The following is a 20084-nucleotide window of genomic DNA, read 5'->3' as shown; positions in this document are numbered from 1 at the left end:
TCGGCAGAAGACCCAAAAGCCGACCTAAGCAACTTTGGGCTGATACAATTCATAAAGACCTTAAATGCATGAACATCCACTCAGACACAGCCGTGATAGCGTGAAATGGAGATAACGTGCCCATGTAGCAGACCCCACAGGCATGCGGGACAAATGCTGAATGAAAAGAAGAAGACAAAATGTGACACTGGTACAGGAAGGCAATAATTACAGCTTTGTTACAAATCCCAGACAGACTTGTGAACACTGACAAGTAATAACAAGGTAATAAACAAACTCACAGAAGATGGAGAAACTCCTCCAAAATGCGTGTGAATAGTAAAACCAGAAAAAATGTGTCTGCTAAAGGCCGAACCACATTTCCGTATTACATGTTTGTTAAGTCAACTGTCTTATCTTTCTAACCACTTTCAACTCTCCTAGTATATTAAACAACATACAAATAATGAATTGTAATTTTTTTAAGTCCCCATTCGTCTGCCTTTGCAGATTAGTAAAACAGAATTTGGTCCACACAGGATCTACCTTTCCTAAAGCATGCTTGATATTTGCCCGTTAAATGGTCCATTTGTGCTTCAAGCTTTTCAAGTGAGATTTTTGAAAGAATTCTCTAAGTAACTGGCAGTGTTCACTAAAATCTCTTAATAGTTAAACATCAGTTTCATCCCTTTCCTGTGTAGTGGGTGGATTATGGCACACTACTATTCTTTAGGGATTCTAGCCAAATACCTGTAAGAACTTCATTGTTATTATTATTCACTCAACAGTTTACATCAGACAAGTTCTCACAAGGATATGAAAAGACTTGTGGCACTACCTTGCTAGAATCTTTCCACATTTGCCTTGCATTATTTGGTAACATCCAGGAATATTTAAGAAAGAAAGACCAATTGGTAACTGCATGAAGCTGGCCTTCTCAGCTAATCTTGCATTTGGTGGCAATATTACCTAACTTGTTAAGTCCTCATTTGGCAGAAGTAACTCCCCATTTTGAAGGGTAATAAAAATGAAATACAGTAAGGAACACAAAAATGCTTTGTTTACTAAATAGCATGCAATACTTTTCTTACTTTCAGTCATGTTTAAGGATGACTGAAAGTTGATGGCTCATTGAAAGACTATGGTAAACAACCTATTGGGAGACAAAATCAACATTTGTTAGATACCCTCTGTACAGACCTCAAGTTAGATCCTGACCAAACTCAAAATCATGTCAAATGGAGACAGGGAACCAAAAGAGCAGACCCTGCCACACTACAGGGCTAAACAATGAGGAAAAATCACAGTTAAAGATAAGTTGTGGCCCTTCTTTATAAGACGATGTCAATGCCACTGCCACTGAAAGAAGTAGGTCCATGACTATGCCCCTTGTATTTAAATGACATCACATTTTATCACATTATTATTAAAACTCAAATTCAAGAGTGAACAATGCCAAGTGCAGTAACCTTACCCTGTTGACAGCATGTATCTTCAAGTTCATACCATTTTTTATGCATGGCACATCTCAGTTCCCAGTTACAGTCAAGCTACACCACCTCTATATACCCAATCCAGATATGACACACACACAGCATATGCAACAAATTCTGATGTCCGTTAAATTCTGACTAGAATAAAAAAATTAAAACAACTGTTTGCAGCAACACAACTATTAGTCTTGTGCCAGCCTCATATCATGAAGCCACTTTTTGGCTTGCATGTTAAAACTACTGCTTGTTGACTGAAAGAGTCCCAAAGTGCCTCATCACTAATTGAGAACCACTTAAGAAAAGTGTTATTAAACTTCCTGGTAAAATAGTTAACAGATTTTCAAATCATCATTGGTTAGCTCTTTAAGGCAATATTTTGTTGTTGATGAGTCTCAAGTGAAAAATCTATTCCTGTCACTTCAAACGGAGATCTTATGAGCAATTGAATGTTTTCTTATAGAATCTATTAGACTGAAGCCCTAAATATGTCAACTTTTCCACTCATTATTTAATGATTCAAACTGTCCATGCAAATTTTGTTGGTGATTAGTAGCTATCTTGTTAAAAATGCACTTCAGGAAAGTGAGAATGTCTACCAAGACTGCTTCTTATATTAATCATTTCCACTATGATGATATAATGGTTAAGTAACTCATTACTGTTGGCAAGTGGGTATTCACACAATGACAAAAAGTCATATGAAGTACAACAAATGCTGGCACAAATATGAATACAAATGTGCTTGATGTGAATGCATACGCTTTGGTGGCTAGCACCCATCATTAAAAGCATTCTGGTTTTATTGTTGCATCATCTTATAAAATATTAAAATGTATCAATGTTTTGGCCAAGATGGAGTGGCCTGTCTCAGGGCAAATTCTTTGACACATTTTAGCACTTTAAATATTTTACAAGGAGATATGGTAATATATCCAGAATGTTTTTAATGAAAAATATCTTACATTCTTGGTGAAACTAAGGTCAGCAACAATCACATGAAAACCAAAAACCCAACCCATTCTCAAATACCCTGCATTCCTTTCACACAAAAGATCCATAAAGCCATTGCTACAATATGTCCTGTTTCACAGCAAAAATCAATGATACAGGCTACAGAGCTAATTGATTGGGAAACATCAGAAAATTCCTTGATGAGATCTTTATGCTGAAGTCAAAACAAAGCTATGTCTACAGCATAATCTTTCCCATGTACTGAAAATTGTTTATGGTATGGAAACTAGGTAAAAGCATCACCCATAGTAAAAGCATCACCCATAAACCTATTTAAAACATGCATTGTCCTACTTCAAACAAATGATATCATATGAAAGCTACATAAAAATGACAGGACTTCAGTTTCATACAGGTTAACCAGGTAAAAAAACACCACACCAAATACTATGCAGTAGCATCTTCACGCGCACGCACGTGCACACATAATGCCTTTTGTTGTCATATTTTGGCTATGTCATTCCTTTCTACAACCTCATATCATCAACTCCACTTTTTCTCAGCTCCCTTTCTCAAATTAATTGCTCATTATTAGAGTAATAAATTGCCCATCAAACTGTCGTTCTTCCTGCTAAAAACTATGTGTAGTTCCACACTCTTCTGTATGAAAAAAGGATTGGGGGGGGGGGGGAGGGGTTAGGGTGTACCGTCCCATTTATGACAAGGTCAATAGATATGGAGCTCAAGCTGGGACTGAGGAAGCATGAGAAAGGAAATTGGCCATGTCCCTTTCAAAGGAATCATCACAGTGTTTGCCTCAAGCCACTCACCCCTCCACCCGTCACCATGGATCTGGAGCACAAAAGCTTTTCTTCATATATGTCCTACTGAGTGGATAACCATCAATTCACTAGGCTATAATAAAATGTAATTCTTATGACATGCAAGTCTAGACACTGGACAATTCATTCATATAAAAAGCACAATTTTAAACCTTTATGCCCCCCCCCCCTCTTTCTATTAAAATGTCTGTAGATGCCCATGGTGTGGATATGTGGTAAGAGTGGTTATTTTTGTCTACTGATCTGCATGAAAGGGTCATTATTTGGTGATAGCAAAATGAATTTGGGAGCTTTTTGGAATTTACTGAGGGGTCATTCCATTTCAAATCACCCAATAAAAAATAAATTTTACACCCACCTCTTTAGATTTTCATGAAATTTGGCTCAAATGGTTCTAATACCATCCTGACAACACTTGCAATTTTTTTGCTGTATCTCTCATAGTTTTTTTTATAATTTTTTAAAGTTTTTATGTTTTGCGTTTCCCAAACCTTCAGAAATGGTAAATTTAATTTGTATTCAAAACTTTAAAATTGCTTATCTTAAAAACTCTTTTAGTAACATCATGAATTTTTGCAGCAGGTTTATTTATTATACATATTTGAAGATAAAAATGATACTATTAAAATATATTAATATTTTCTATGAAAAAAATTATATATATTTATTTTTTTAATGGATGTTTTGTTTTATAAGAATTTCAATATCTAGAGTCTCAGACCTGATAGAATGCTAAAATTTGTTTTAATTTACTCTTAAACATATAGGCTACTTGATAAAACAAAAATAATGATGGCTTTTTAACATGTTTATTAATTATAGTAGATTACATTAGAATTATGTACAAAGATAGTGTACTTACGACACTAATGTATAGTCCAACTGATTGCTTGAAACATTGAATTTTTTGAGTAATTTTGTCTTTTTAATAAACATTAATGCTGATTCAAACTGTTTTTCCACTTCATCCAAGAGCTTTCAAATCTTTTGATACAGTCTTTTTTGAGATGATACATTCTTCCAGTGCCACTTGATTGAGGTGCGTCTACTACAAAGACTATGTGCTCCAAAGGCACTATGCAAGAATCTTCTCTTTCAGGCCAATAAAATGATGCAGCTGGTCATGAAGGATGTAGAAATATAATTTCTGCATCTTCTTCATCATTGAATATTGTTTTTACCAGTCAAAAGTACCAGTTACCATCATAATTTGCAGCCACATAGCTATTTATGGATGGTTCAACACGAACCCAATCAGAAGAAGAATGGAAAGAAAAGACTAAGGAGGTTTTACACTATCTGTAGTCCTTCTAATTTCAAGGTTGTTTGTTGGAAGTGGTTTGAAGTTATGAAAACTTCTTGTTCCAGGAACGGTTCGGGTTGATGAAAAAGTTTTTCTAGTTTTAACCGCAGCAAATCAGCTTCTTTTTTGTCAATAAAGTGAAAATGAATGTTTTCTATATTTTTTCACAAAACTTGTACACATCGATTGCTGTCATTATTTGTTCTTTGTCTGAAAGCTGTAGACTGGCTTTCCTTCGAATTCTTTTAATAGTTCCTCCTAGACCATCACAAATTGACTTCCCATGACTTGCTGCAAAAAAAGAGTGTAGGGGCCTTCAAATTAAAGTCTCTCAAGTGTACAGACAAATTTTTAAAACCGTTTCTATTTTTGTACTGCCCACCACAACCACCTGTAAAGTAGTGAACTGAGTCAATGTCAGTATGATGTAATGACAGCCACTTTGTAATTTCTTTTTGTACAAAGTTAACAAAACCAGTGTCATGTTCTTGGTAACCACTAATAAAACAGTGGTTGGAAACAAAAACATTGTTTTCCTCATTTCTTAGAAAAACTTCAACTGGGTGTAGAGTACGACCACCTCTATTTCAGTGGTAACTTTGGATCTCATTTTGTATAACAAAGGAATAATTTTCACTGAAATCCATCACGATAATTGCTGTTTTGGGTGGTGGGTCTTCTTTCAATCTTTTAAAGGCTGCTGACTGGGATTTTGCTATAAACAAGTGCGGGGTGAGCTTTTCCAATGACCTAACCAATAAAGAAATGTAGTCTTCAACACTAATAGAATGTTTGATCATTTCTGCCCTGTCTGTGTTAACCCACTGACTGATTACAATTTCTTCTTCTAAATCATAATCTTCACTTAGTTTTTCAGTTAAGTATTCAGTTAGTACAGTATTTGCAGGACAGCTGTTGCAATGATGTAGCATGCAGTTTTGGTTTTCCGTGTTGCACACAAGCATCTTAATTAGGTCTTTATAAGATTCTTCAATTTTCACAGCATCCAGTAATAGTTTAACATTCTGGTGGATACTGCATACACATACAGTGTGTGTGCCTGCAGCACCAGCAAGGATACACCATTTAGGTCTCAAGAAACAAAATTTTGAAAATCCTACTTCTACCTCGGGATTCTCCCATTTGAAAGAAAAACAGAGTTCTCTCAAGTTACACAAAATGAGCCTTTTTTGCATGTACACATTTTTTTGAACACTTACTTTGTCTTTTGTTCCAGGTAGCACTCTGGAACTTTCATCCTTTTCATAAAAATCTGTTACAAGTCGTACTGTATTTTCAGAAAGAGTTTTACCTTTTTTGGACCAGGAGTTTCCAAAATACCCTTTTCAGATTTTAGCTTTCTAGCTTGTCGCACCATGTACTCACTTACATTAAACTCTTTCATCACTTTATTTTGACTCCAAGAATCTGGAGCCAAGGTCAGAATCTGGATTTTTCTAGACCTCCCAACAGATGAAATCATCTCATTCATAAGAGAAATCATTACATCAAAATCCTTTGCTTTCTCAACCACACTTGTATCTTCTTCGTCGGCATCAGAACTTGGTGCATCATATTTTAATGCTTTTGAAACCGCCTTTTTTTGCAGTCTTTTTAATACTGCTAACCTTCCTTTTAAAATAAGACCCTTTACTTTGTTCTGACAAGCCATGAAGCTTTATCGATGTTAAACCTAAATTATCAAGAGCAATGTTTGTTTGTACGAGGGATTCATTTCTGGATTCCAATGATTCTAATTCAACCATGACTTCATCATCTGCTTCACTTTCATTGACTTCAACTCTTCATTTTTCCTCACAAAAGTTACGGCATGTTGAGCAAAGCTTTTGTCCAGGTTTTATGCTAATATTTTTTTTTTTTTCCAGTGATTGTTAAGAAAGATCCAAGCCTACACTTCAACGATTTTTTGATGGGCTTTTTGTGTTTTTTTTAGTGGGTCTACACATGTTGTTTGATACTTTTCAAAAACATTTAAAAAGTAGTAGCTGTAGTGTGAACATATATTCTTAAATTCACACAGATTAATTCCAGATAGTAAGCGGATCAAATCTTTTTCTTCCTCACTCAATTCAGATACCAGTTGTAACTTTTTTGAAGGTGTGTAGGTTGTTTGGAAACAGTCAGATTTTTTTTTTAAATAACCCTACACTACAGGTTTGAATATCTGACATACTGATTTCACTTTTGGTCTGATTACTGTTCTGGTTACTTTTATATGATATTGGAAAAGAATCTCTGTAAACTAAGTAACAGTACTTACTGAAAGTTCGAATAAACTTAATAAAATACTATCCAAGCACTATTTAACACTGAAATAATTTTTTACTTCAAAACACAGGAGTAACATAACAAAATCCAAGCATACACTGTTACTTCAAGAAGACAAAAACTTATTTTCGGTGCCTAAGTCACTTGGTACTTTTTCTTTTTAAAGTAGAATTAGTATTATTTTAAAAATTAGATCACTGTTAAACAGGTTAAAAAGCCAACATAATTTTTCTTTTATCTAATAGCCTATAAAATTAAGAGTATTTTAAAACAAATTTGAGCTTTCTATCACGTCTGAAACTCTAGATATTGCAGTTTTTGTAAAACTAAACATCCGTTAGCTAAAAAAACTTGTAATTTTTTTTTTCACTAGGAAGATTTTAATATATCTTTATGGTAATTCTTTTTAACATTTAGATATAATACACAAACTTATTCCAAAATTTCATACTGATATCTTGAGTATTCTTTAATATACAAATTTTTTTAGTTGTGAGGACACGTTTAAGTTACGATTTCAGACTGCTGAAACAACGTCAAATATAAAAACTTAAAAAATTTATTAAAAAAAAACTATAAGAGAGAGAGCAAAAAATATTTAAAAGTGCTTTCAGGATGATAAAATAAGTAATTGTACCAAGTTTCATCAAAATCTGACATGGTTGGTGTCAAGGCCTGGGTGACTTGACATGGAATGACCCTGAGATATGCACAAATAAATACCAAAATGGAGTTATATGTAATAAGATAGGGTCAATCTAGATAACCACTGACAATTTGAGAATGTCTGCAGACATATTTGTGTTGAGGTTATCTCGGGCAAAGAAAATCAGTGGAAACTGAATTCAAATGGAAATTGTGATGTCTCAGCTTGGTTAGTAGTATTTTTCACACACTACAAAAAGACAGGGAGACGAATGTATAGAAGAATTGAGAGAGGATCCTACAAATACCTCTGAATAGTATCAAAGAGCACACTTGCCCACCCAGACAACCACTGTTTCAGACTGTTTCCAGTTATATCTACGAGTACCTTTCTCACAAAAGCACAATATAAATAAAATCACTTTTAAAAATACTACTGCATTTGCTTAAAAAAGCACTATAGAGCACACTTGGACAGCCATTAAAAGAGCCCTACACAAAGTCGAGATAAAACTTGACCATTGCCTTTCTCCACTTGTTTCAGGGAAACCACATCAAAATGCAGCAGACTTATTCATATATTAACTGTCAGTGCCATGGTATATGACCTCAATTTTTTTTTTTTCTAATGGTTCACTTCAATTACTTCCCCCCCTCCTCCCCCCTGGATTTCAAACTGCTTTCTGCTACCATAGATTGCACTAGACCTATGCCATCTCCTTTTATGGACTACATAGCTTACGTTGGCCACAAAAGACTGTCTTAAAATTGCCACAACAACAATTGCGTTAACTGTTTCACTAGTTTTTGGGAATTAAGATTCTGGTGACGAAATTAACTGCACGTGGTCTGGAGTCTAGGTTTGTTATTTGTTGTGTGCTGACAAACCCAACAAATGAGAGAGTGTGACAGGACTTTTGTCTACAGCTATTATACAGATGAAGAAACCACTCATCAAACAACCTATGATTTCAGCTAACAAATTTCTCACACTACACCACATTGTGGTTTTGACATGTCATGTGCTAAAGGTTAATTTTCTTTTTTGTTAAGGAGTTGACCTTGTGAAATTTTGAGGTTACAGCTGCTGTTTTGTCAAATACATTTGAGCATTCCATAGTTAATTCACATCCGAATTTGACATAAGCTTAACACATTCTATTCCCATACCACCTCATGGCAAGGGGGTGCCAACATTGTTCTGTTAAAATTGGAAGTAATGGCACTGCCCTATTTCTGAACTCTTATTATGCCTTGTTTGAGTTCGGAGTTTTCTATGTCCTCTCAAAATCTTTACCACAGAATTACATTATTCATTTCCTCCAAATCAATTATCAGATAAATTTAGAGATCATGAGCTCCATCTATCTTTGTGGTAAATAATGGTTCACCATACATTTCTCTAAATTGTATCTTCACAATTTATTCTAAGATAAAATGTTTTTCCTAAATTTCAAGTAGCTACTTTCAAATGCATACAAATCTTGAAGATGGATATCAAACAATATCTTGCACAGGCACTAGGAGGATGATCACAAATGAACTGGCAAGTAAATAAGCAACTACAAAGAGAATGGTCTAGCTGTGAAAAAGAACACAAGTAAGTTACTCCACTGTTCTGTAGAGCCACATATAGGCAACCACATGAACTGTTTGTCAGAATTCCCTTGTAGAAATGAATGCTTATATCATCTGCCTCCACAACGCTCTGACACACAGAATATGGAATAATGAGATAAATTTTAACATTGGGAGGCATTAAAACAAATATCACAGTCACATTAAAAATGTGTCAATCAAGCTATGCACAAACACACAACATCAAGAAATGACTTAGGCTTTCAACTCAAAGATTAGTTCAACCACTGAAGTGTTTTATTAAGTATGTCGCACGTGGGCTGCATGCCCCAGTTTTCTCCTATCCAAGAAATTGTTCCAACTAGGTAACTGGAACTATTAAAATAATTTCTAATTGGCCTTGGTACACGCAGAATTAGCTTTTCACCCACAGACGCATGATATGTACAGCATCTGTCAATCTGTTTCTTACAGAATACACAGATCATATTTACAGTTAGCCTGTCATATCCATCATGTCATTTGCACAACATTAACATACATTTTATTAGAACATCTCTTGTGACACTATGTTGACTATTTGAACCTGCACCAAATCTAGTAATGGGAGCTGTAAGGTCAAATCCCAATGGCACACAACAGTACTGTAAGGATCCATTATTACTGATCATGCAACATCTGGAAACGGTAGACATCATACCAATGGGGTGCAACTGAAATAATCCAGTATTAGTTCAACACAATTTCTGTAATCTACACACAGTAAGTACCATGATAAAATGAACTAAAAATGAAAATTTTACAAAAACACACATATACGAACATTATGTATTACCACAATACTCCGTTAGTTCACATATAAACTCACCTCGAAATACGGGCTACAGGCAGCAAGTACTGCGCGATGAACGCGCAGTGTATGAGTATTACACATTAGCGTAACGTCAACTAGAGTCTGATGCTCGAGAAGATGTCCAAGGCGTGTAGCCAGATGTGATGGATGTTCTTCCCACTGCACCATAAATCTTGTGCCCCCCATTTTTTACTCCACTTCCTACTAACATGAAATAGTGATGTACACAAATTACTTCCACAAAATATTTCAATAACACGTCGTTATTCGCTTATGTAAATTAATAATTAAAACGTTCACAATACAATCACGTTGCAAATAGTGAAGTTTATAATTATGCCACTGGTTCTGTCCTTCCTCTATTTACAACTTCTGCCAAGAGCAAATAAGCATTATTTCTGAAGGAAATTCCGACGGCGATTATTTAACAATCTGACGAAACAGACACACGATACCATCACTGACGGACCAGAACTTAAGCAGGAAAAAGAGTCGCTAATTGAAACACAGTCCAACTTCACGATTCTCCTCTTCTGGTAACAATAACACATTAATAATAAACTTCTCACATTCTCTCACGAGTTCGCCATATGCAAACGCAGCAACATAAATTTCGTAGCCAACGCCACCTATGGCTGAACTTCAACAAAAAAACATTAGTAACAAAAGACTGAAGACGAAGCCTTCTATACACATAAATATCTCGAGAATTTCTAGTGAAGAATTCACGACAATTATCACGTTGACACAGCTATGTTATTTGTATAAATAGCTGCGCAATTCTTTCGATAATATTTTCCACCTTCAAGTATTTCAGAAATAGCTACAGTTGTGTTCTTCGTGGTCATGTAGTCCTTGACTGTATGAAAGAACATCGAAATGCATTTCAAACGCCGGCAACGGAACAGAATGAGACAGATCGAGATGTCAACAAATCTGGGAAGAAAATTTTGATGGTGGCCTTGGCAGGAGGGCTGGTAGCTTCATCTGTTAAAGTCAGAAACTAAACTATTCTCACACATATTTTAGTTTTTGATCTTGTGCTTTTGTGTATTCCTCGTCTACAGTTTATTGTTTGCTTCTTTTGCGTAAACATTCCGCAGATTCTGTCTGATATATTCGCAATAGTTTGATAGTTAAAGAAAAAAACCGTATGAAATAATTTCCCTTAAAAGTTATTTCGTATCACAATGAAATACCAGCTTTGTCGAAGTAGATAAGACCTATGGTTTTTGGCATTATTCGGTACTTAGAAAAAAGAAAAATGATCATTTAACACCACCCTAAGTGTTGCCTTCTAAATACCACAGTCGACTATGCTTTTCTTTAATAATAAATGTCATATCAGCACTGACTGGACGACACTTCTTCTATAGCTTCACTAATCAACAATTTGACATACAAATTTTGTCACGAACACATATTATGAATTTTACTTAGGCCATTAAAAGTCATTTCAAAAAGACTTCAGCGGAATGGAGTGGCTTATGATGCAACTTCGAATGTAGATGGAAGGTCGACACATCACTCCATGGGATAGTTGTGGTTAGGTTATGGGATACAATAAGTGAAATGAAAGGCAGGAATATCATACCACAAACAAGAAACTAGCAATGTTAAATTTATTAATGGGTAAACAAACTTTATGAGGCATGTTGTGGACAAAACTTCCGAAGCAACACAAAAGGTAGCGTCAAAACATTTCAGAGCATCGATATTCATTTGCCAAAGAAAATACTTATAAGGCTTCTTATCCATTGTGTTTTCATTCTACGTATTAAATTACTTCACAAATTACAGTATTTTACTCCTTCAATACAGAAGGCTTTCTTGCTGTTAAATAAGTTTATTTAATGAATATTACTTTATCAGTACATGTTCTCATTTGTGCCACTTAGGCTTTCCCTCCGTCCAGGAATTGTAAAGCCTGCTTTACACCGAAGCAAGTAGAAGTGAATGCGCATTTGCAAACCATGTCCAAAGAATTCAGCAGCGTGCACTGTCCACAGACATACACATATGTGGCACCATGGACGTAACAAAAGAAGGGAGCTGTCATTAGATCACAAACTTGAAGCTGATGTACACCATTTTAAATAGCCCTGAACATTAAGATGATTGTATTCATACCTCCATAGTTCAACGCAATGATACTTCCCTGCGACATCACTCTGAAGTGCACAGGCCCAGTTTCGACAGTGTTGGGTGCTTTCATTGTGTGGAGATGTAGTTGTTGCATCAAAACCGCTAGCTTGCGTAGTTTACCAGTGTACTATCTAGAATTTAAAGGAATCACATTTCATTCGTAAGTGTGAAACTTCTTTATTAAGTTTTTACTTATATTGCTAAGTGAATTAGACTATACTGTCTAATTGCTATTCTGTATCATATCAACACTGACCTACAGAATTTGCCCTGAGAAACAGAACTCAAACTTCTATTCATTAATTACTCACAATATTCAATGGTAACATGATCTGACTGCTTTCAAGTTAACTCAAAAGAATGGCCTTGAATAAGAAGAAATCCTGACAAAAAATTAACCTATACATATCATAAGTCACTTACCTGACAAAAACCTTCATTACATGAACTACTGCAATACAGCAAACACCAATACTGCCAGCTGAATAAAAGATTCTAACTACTGAAGCCTCTAACTACGGATAGGCATGTAGTTAGCAAAGGAGAGATTTTAAGATTTTTTTTTTTTTTTTTTTTTTTTTTGCAGAGCGAACATTGTATTTACGAAATTTTACCTTAATCAAGTGACAACCAGTTCAAAAAAATTATATAATCATTAGTAATAAATCTCCGTGAGAGATACACATTCAGACCATCCACTCGCACTAATACTGCAAACCTCCAACACCGATAATTATTAACCTCTAACCTCCATCACTGCTGACTAATCAGTCCCAACTTCCATCACTGCTGGCTGTTCATCTCCAACTGCAAGTCCGACCAGCCACAGAGAGTCTCTTACAGACTGCCATAGGGCAGTCAGATATTTAATACAGAGTGCTAACAGGGCTACCAACATAGAAACACACAAACAGCCTACTTACATAGCCCCTTGCTCCTTTTCAAAAAATGCAAATTGTTTTGGGCAGTGGCCAAGACTAATTTGTTAAAAAATTTATATTAACAATATCAAATAAATCAAATGCACGCAATTAGTAATATACTGTTGGTCAAAAGCAAAAAATTCATCTCATATTCCCCAAAGACAGTCTTATTCACTCACCAGAAGAGTAGTCTATGACAGTTTTATGCATAACATCTGAACAGTAAAAGAAAATGCACACGCAAGTACTGGAGCTCCATGCAGTCTTGAAGAAGTAGAGTTATCCTCCCAATGAAAACACAGTGCTGACTGTTGACATGAAGACTGGTACTGGGCCACAATAGAGCAGACTCACAGCAGAGTCAGTCGAAGTCTTGAAGAATATTGGTAGAATTAGTAAGCCACCAGAGAGCAGACCCACAGTATGCCATGTGGAGATTATGGCAGTAATGACCCACCAAAGGTGCAGACCCACTGCAGTCCTTGTAGAGATTATGCTAGTAGTGGGCAACCAAAGGTGCAGGCCCAATGTAGATCTTATAGAGATGGCCAGCAGCCATCTGTTGCGACTATGCAGGTGCACAATCACAACTGAAAAGTCTTGACGAAAATCTAGCAGGTCCATGAACAACTACTTGTGCACTCACAATTTTTTTTTGGCAATATCGTTAAAACCAGCAATGCTGTTAACCAGTCCCTTGTTGAATTATCAACACATGTGCAAGTATTAACACAGTCATGAAACCTCTGAGATTTTAAATATGTACTATCACCAACAGAAATGTGTGCCATAACTTGACACATGAGCATTAAAAGAAAACAGAATAGAGTAAATAAAGTCTTAACATCTTCCCAAAGTAAAGAATATATTACAAAACAAAATTAGACTTGAGGATACCAGTATTCCTCATCATAGTTTAGTATTAGAAGTAAAAAAAATTCTACCAAATTTATCTTATCAGGTAACCACACAGAGACAGGAAGAACACAGGTACACAAGGGTTACATAAATATGTAGCAGAATAACACAAAAGGAATGGACAGGATCTGTTTTCACATGTAACATCTAGTACTGCAGTACTTATGGTGAGCATTTCATACCTCTTTTTCATTTTTTTCAATAATATCCTTCATACTGACCTCTCTATAATTTTCACCCAAAACTACTTCATTTCCAACTAAAACTTCATTTATCTCTGTTACTTCAACATTTATTCCCACAATCATATTTATCTGTATTTATACTTTTGTATCTTTCTTAGCTCATCATTTGTTTCCAACAAAATCCTGCCTAACGAAATAATTGTTTCCCATTATAGAATACTCTTTGGCCAGACCTTTTCATATAGCTTCTCAATGCATGTCTTCCCAACTTATCATGACTCATTATATAGCATACCCGCTCTTAAACTAACTTAAATCTACTGAGCTCAGATATATAAACTGGAGAACGAGACAATTTAACAGCACAAAATAATTACACAAACCAGAATGACAAAAAATCCAAATTGGCAAAGCAAGCAGCAGTTTATCTATATTAGTAAAGAAAATGCAACATTGCAACTAATATAAGGCAATATGCAGCAAACAAGAAAAATAAATCGGTGGTAAAACTGGCTTGTCAGAGTAATACAAAGTAAAATTCAGTAAGACAATGCCTGACAAATAGCAGCAGCAAATACAATAACTTATACCTAAATGTGACAAAGCACAAGCAGAAAAAATAATACAGTAAAGACAGTACTGCAGATAAGGGAAATATCTATTCACATCTTAATGTCTATGTCACATTTTAACATTAGAGTGGTGCACCACAGCAACTTATTCTACCAAAAAAAAGTCCTTGAAAAGAAAATTAGGTATGCAATTCCTGTTACTAGTCCCTTCTCCTGCTTTTGATTCTTTCCTTTCCTAGTGCTCCTTTTTTAAGAATGATTATAATAAGATTATTATTTAATGGGTCTGTAGACAGAACGTGTTCACATTAGCACATGTATTAAATTTTACTTTATAATACCAACGCTGCAGCGCAGCTAGAAACCAGATATAAAATAAAATAAACAAATATGTACAAAGCAAAGTATAAAAACATCATTCACAAGCCATATGGTATTTCATAAGCCAGTAAAATTCTCTCAACTCTCATAGAAAGACACTTGTCACAATCAGGTGTGTATACATAAAAAAATATTTCTCATCACTTCATAAGCATTTCAGTAAGTAGCAGCAAGTACGAGCTCCAAAGTGTATTCATATGTTTCCAAGTAATAGTGTTCATGATTTTGGTGTGTTCTGCAAAGAAATATCAATAGTGAGGTCAATGGCCTCTTTCTTCTACAGCTATGAGAGCATTTGCAGGATTGCAGCGAGCTTCAAAGTTGATGAAGTGGCACGAGGAAAATTAAAGTCAACGCAACAACAGGTATATTTCAAAGCGGCTAGCATGCACCTCAGCGCAATGTTATGTCAAGGTCAAATGTATTATTTACCATAATATTTACAACAGTTTCCAGTAAAGTGACAGTTTCATACAAATAAAAATTTCACAGGTTGAAAACTTGCATTGGAAGTGTATAGGAATGGAATCTCATGGATAATAGTGCAAAAATGTCTGTCAGCATTGTGGTACATATATACACACTTTTCATAAGTCTTAAAGTGCAATTCTTGGTTTCCAACTTTTTTTTTCACCAACCAGAGTCCCTAACCACTACTCATTATTCATTACCTTATTACAGATATACATATTTGTTGACACTTCTACAATTTTTCATCATAAAAAAATGTATCATATTCAAATTCCTCATATAGCATCATCTTATTTATCATAAACATATCTCAACATCATAATAAACATCGTCATCTTAATAATATCACCATAACAGATCAATCAGATCTGAAAATCGTCGTAGCTTCCTTCAGTAATCTCAAAACCTCTCGCCGGCCGCGGTGGTCGTGCAGTTCTAGGCGCTGCAGTCCGGAACCGCGGGACTGCTATGGTCACAGGTTCGAATCCTGCCTTGGGCATGGATGTGTGTGATGTCCTTAGGTTAGTTAGGTTTAATTAGTTCTAAGTTCTAGGGGACTGATGACCTAAGATGTTAAATCCCATAGTGCTCAGAACAATTTGAACCAAAACCTCTAAAAAAATTCTCTGCTCGTTTCAATAGTGTCATCTACCTCAAACATACTTCAAAATCATGATCCTATACAAAATACATCACTCAAGTCTCTCACAGTGTCACAATGTTTCTGAAAGTAAATGTTAACAGTTCCCATAATGTAGAGAAAGTACAATTTCATAAGTGTGAAGTAATCAAACTGTTTTATTACGTAGACCTGTGTCAGTGACGTAAAAAAATGTTTATTCCTCTTAGTTAAGTGATCAAATAGCTGTGTAATTCTGTGTTAAAGAAATATAGCACCGATGTGTAAGACAGTATAAGCAAATACCATATTAGCTAGGGCACCTTGTGCTTGCCACACACATGGTGCACAAAGTTGGTCTACCCCCATGAGGGTTAATGTAATTGTACCCTCAGATGTTACAGATTATAAATGTGAAATGAAATGTATCGCCGAAAATCTTCTCTGTATCATAGTAGTTCAAAAATATTTCTTACAAATGTTCCAAGTACAAAACGTAAACACTCAAATTAGTGTCCTGTAGTGCAAAACTGTGCTTCTTGTTGTAAGATAATTTCTATCATTTGCTAACTGTAAAAAGGTTCCATGTGTCATAGTCTTCGTCGTTCATAAGCAAAGTTCTCCAAAAATCAATGTACTTACCTTTGTCGTATACAAAAGTAAAGAGCTATTCATATAAATCTCGTAGTTATTACATTTGCTGTGACCTTAAAAGTATTATACTGTAATGTATTGTTGTGTTACGAAAAATACTTGTCTCATTGTAGCTATGCCACAAAAGTCACTACTAAAACATGTTTTGCTTTCCACAAGAACACAGAAAAACTGTGCAGTGTGATGGTACGTCACATAAATGGACATTTGGAGAAAGGGAGAAGAAGTTTTTTTATGAGATGTGTGAACCATAAATTACCTAAAGATTAAGTACAACTGAGCGATGTATAACAAATAGTAAAGATTGTAAATTATTATTATAAAAACACAAATAGCGATGTAATTAAGAAAACACAGTTTTTTTGTATAATCTCTTTGTAACATAGGCCATGAAGATCAGAGACAATGCTTTGATTGAACCATCTCTCCTGTTTTGTTTTGTCTAGTGGTAGGCCGCCATTGCAGTGCTGTCTGATAATTAACATAAGTTTTATCTGTATTTTTGAAAAATATAATAGTAATTGTTATTAGAAAGTGTGTATTATTGACTTAGTTGTCACCTCTCATGATCGCAACCATTAATATAATTATCAAAATTTTTACAGAACTTTATAGTGCAGGGAGCTCATATCCCCTAACAGGATTTAGTCGGCCATTACGCTGACAATTCATTTTGTAATTGTGAGAGACTTCTCAATTTTGATCTTTCATTAATTTCAAAGTTAAAAAGCGTAGTAATAAATTTCAGTTACTAAAATCCACAGCACTGAATGAGTTCAGTATGTTTCAATTTGGCTGCCTAACGGCAGATGAATTTCTCTCCAGTTTTGCCTTGCAAATAATGAACAAGAAATATTGAAAATCATTACATTCCGCAATACCTCAGTTAATCTTTTTGTAGTTTGGTACATAAATAACCAGTAGCCCCTGAGACCAATTTTAATAATTACAGTTTATGTAAGAATACGCATATTTTCTTTTCTAAATATCAGCACTCATGTGAACTATTTATTAGAAGGTGGTGAGTCGTGCATTGTGTTTGAAAAATATATCAAACGTACTTCAGGGCAGCCGATGTCCATACGAGTGGTATTGCGGTGTAAGGTAATTAAAAGTCTCATGCTAGCCCACAATATTTAAAGCCACCCCATCCAAAATCATAAAATATAATTATAAAAATAAAAATATGTAATTATTCCGTAATAAAGTGGCCACATACACATATAAACTTATACTGTGATAAGTGGCGCCTAAGAACGCGGGGCTCGAATTTTTATGTACTAACATTATATACAAAACACTGAGTACATAAAATTAGAGTTGTATTTATCAGAAAATTTTACAAAAATATTAGTAAATATTTATATGTATGTAATGATGTGTATGATGCAAGAACTAATACCATATATATAACATTGTTCCATGTACCCAATACAAAAACTTTCACCTGTACAAGACTGAGGCAGTGAAGATTTATGGACCTGAAGCTGAATCAATACATACAATTGTCTCAACCGAGATATACTCAACAGCAAGTCATACTAATGTGTAAAGGTAAGGATATAACTGCATGTGCTTCTGGGCTGGAACTGAGAAGAGGAAGGAATCTGGAGGCCATGCACTGTGCTGATTTTCTTGGTACAAATTTGTCATAATATTGTAGATAAAGTGAATAACGTTCTTTTACCACAGTGAAAATTTGGTGACAGTCATTTACTATAACTTAGTACTACTAAGTGAATCAGTGATAGAATTTGCTAGACAGCGAATAGTATTTGAAATAGAGGTCACACAATCAGCTGTGTGTATTTCAGATAAACTCTAGTGCAATTAATGATATGTTCACTTGTAAGTGTATTGACACCAAAACAATATTTCAGTAGAGATGTATTTTTTGCAGTACACAAGACGTATTGTAAAGGATTACATCATAAAGTGAGTTTTTGGATAGGTGATAGCTTCATTTGTAGTAATTAGTAAGATTCCATGATTATTTCAGATTTTTGTGTGTGTTTTGTATATTTTGTGTATTTCTTGTGTTTGTGTGACATTTTGGGGGAAACAGATTTCTGTGTATATTTCTGTCCAGTTAGTGAGTGTAAATTTATTCAAACATGTTTAAGACACAGAAGGAAAAACTAGTTGAGAGCGAGAATATGTCTAGGTATGATACAGATGATAATGTACAGGAATTTCCGGTAAAGAATCCACTCGAAATGTCAGGATCTCAAATCCCTGGACGGGAAGCTGAGCAGCCTGTGACAGATAATGTATCAGGCAATGCTGAGCATCAGGCTCAGATGAGCAGAGAAGTTCACTCAGCTGCTGACACAGGGAAAGATGATGCTACTGCATCAACAGCTACTGTTATGCACGTAGCTGCACCAACAGCTGATTTGTTGACTGTACTTATGGCACAATTAGATCTAAGAGACAAGAAACGTGAAGAAAAAAAAAGACAAGAGCGCGCGTTTCGCGAGCAGGCGTTAATTTCACAAGTAAAAGAAATTTTAACGGTAGATCGAGCGGAACGTGAGGAAAAGGAAAGACAGGAACGCCTTGAACGCGAACGCAGGGAACAGGAGCGTGACGCTCAGTTCCTGGCAAAAATGAATGAAATGTTTGAAGAACGTGACAAGGCGCTAGTGTATTTGTCACATGAGATCGATGTGTTAAAACAACAAGTCGCAGAATTGGTTGAACAAAACAAAGATATTCCGCAAAAGGTAACACAATTAGACCAACGCGTAGATCAATTTGACAAGGTGCATAGCGATTTTGGAAAATCAAGTGAAAATATTTTTTAAACGGCGGACGAAATTTCTGGCGCGTTAGATCTAAAGAGTGACGATTGTTCCACGCATGCTGTAGCTCTGTTGTAGCTCGAGGCCCAGTCATCGACGTGCGCGCCACCTGGTATCAAAGTGCAGCACGGAAATGTACCACTTGATATATGCGGGGTAGAAAAACCAGACTGCGAGAGAATGCAACCGCCCTCGCCGATGAATTATACCGGCATTGTCGCTGGAAACGAGGCCGGAACGCTACCAACCATAGCACAAATAAAACAAGAAGAATCGTTAATGGAACACCGGCAATTTCAAACATTTAACGATGAAAAGAAAAGCGTACATCCTGTGATTTTCGTAAAAAGTTTTCGAAACGTGTTACCTGTGTCATGGACCGAACATCAAAAAATTCAGTTCGTGATTTCATTTATTACCGGAGACGCGGCGCTGTGGGGGATAGAGATCACGGAACAGTGTCCCACGATCTCGGAATT

At 35.5% G+C, this 20084-nt stretch overlaps 1 protein-coding gene across 1 annotated transcript in view; it reads right to left on the bottom strand.

Annotated features, from left to right (window-relative positions):
- LOC126191267 (uncharacterized) overlaps positions 1–10554 on the bottom strand; it is a 123386-nt gene extending 112832 nt beyond the window's left edge. Inside the window, exon 1 of the mRNA XM_049932079.1 lies at positions 9949–10554. Coding sequence (XP_049788036.1) covers positions 9949–10119 — 171 coding nt within the window. The 5' untranslated portion in view covers positions 10120–10554. The remainder of the gene's footprint in view (positions 1–9948) is intronic.
- Between the last annotated feature and the right edge of the window lie 9530 nt (positions 10555–20084).

Source organism: Schistocerca cancellata, chromosome 1 (genome assembly GCF_023864275.1).
Source record: "Schistocerca cancellata isolate TAMUIC-IGC-003103 chromosome 1, iqSchCanc2.1, whole genome shotgun sequence".
Classification (NCBI taxonomy): Eukaryota; Metazoa; Arthropoda; class Insecta; order Orthoptera; family Acrididae; genus Schistocerca; species Schistocerca cancellata.
This window is presented reverse-complemented; position numbering and strand designations above follow the sequence as displayed.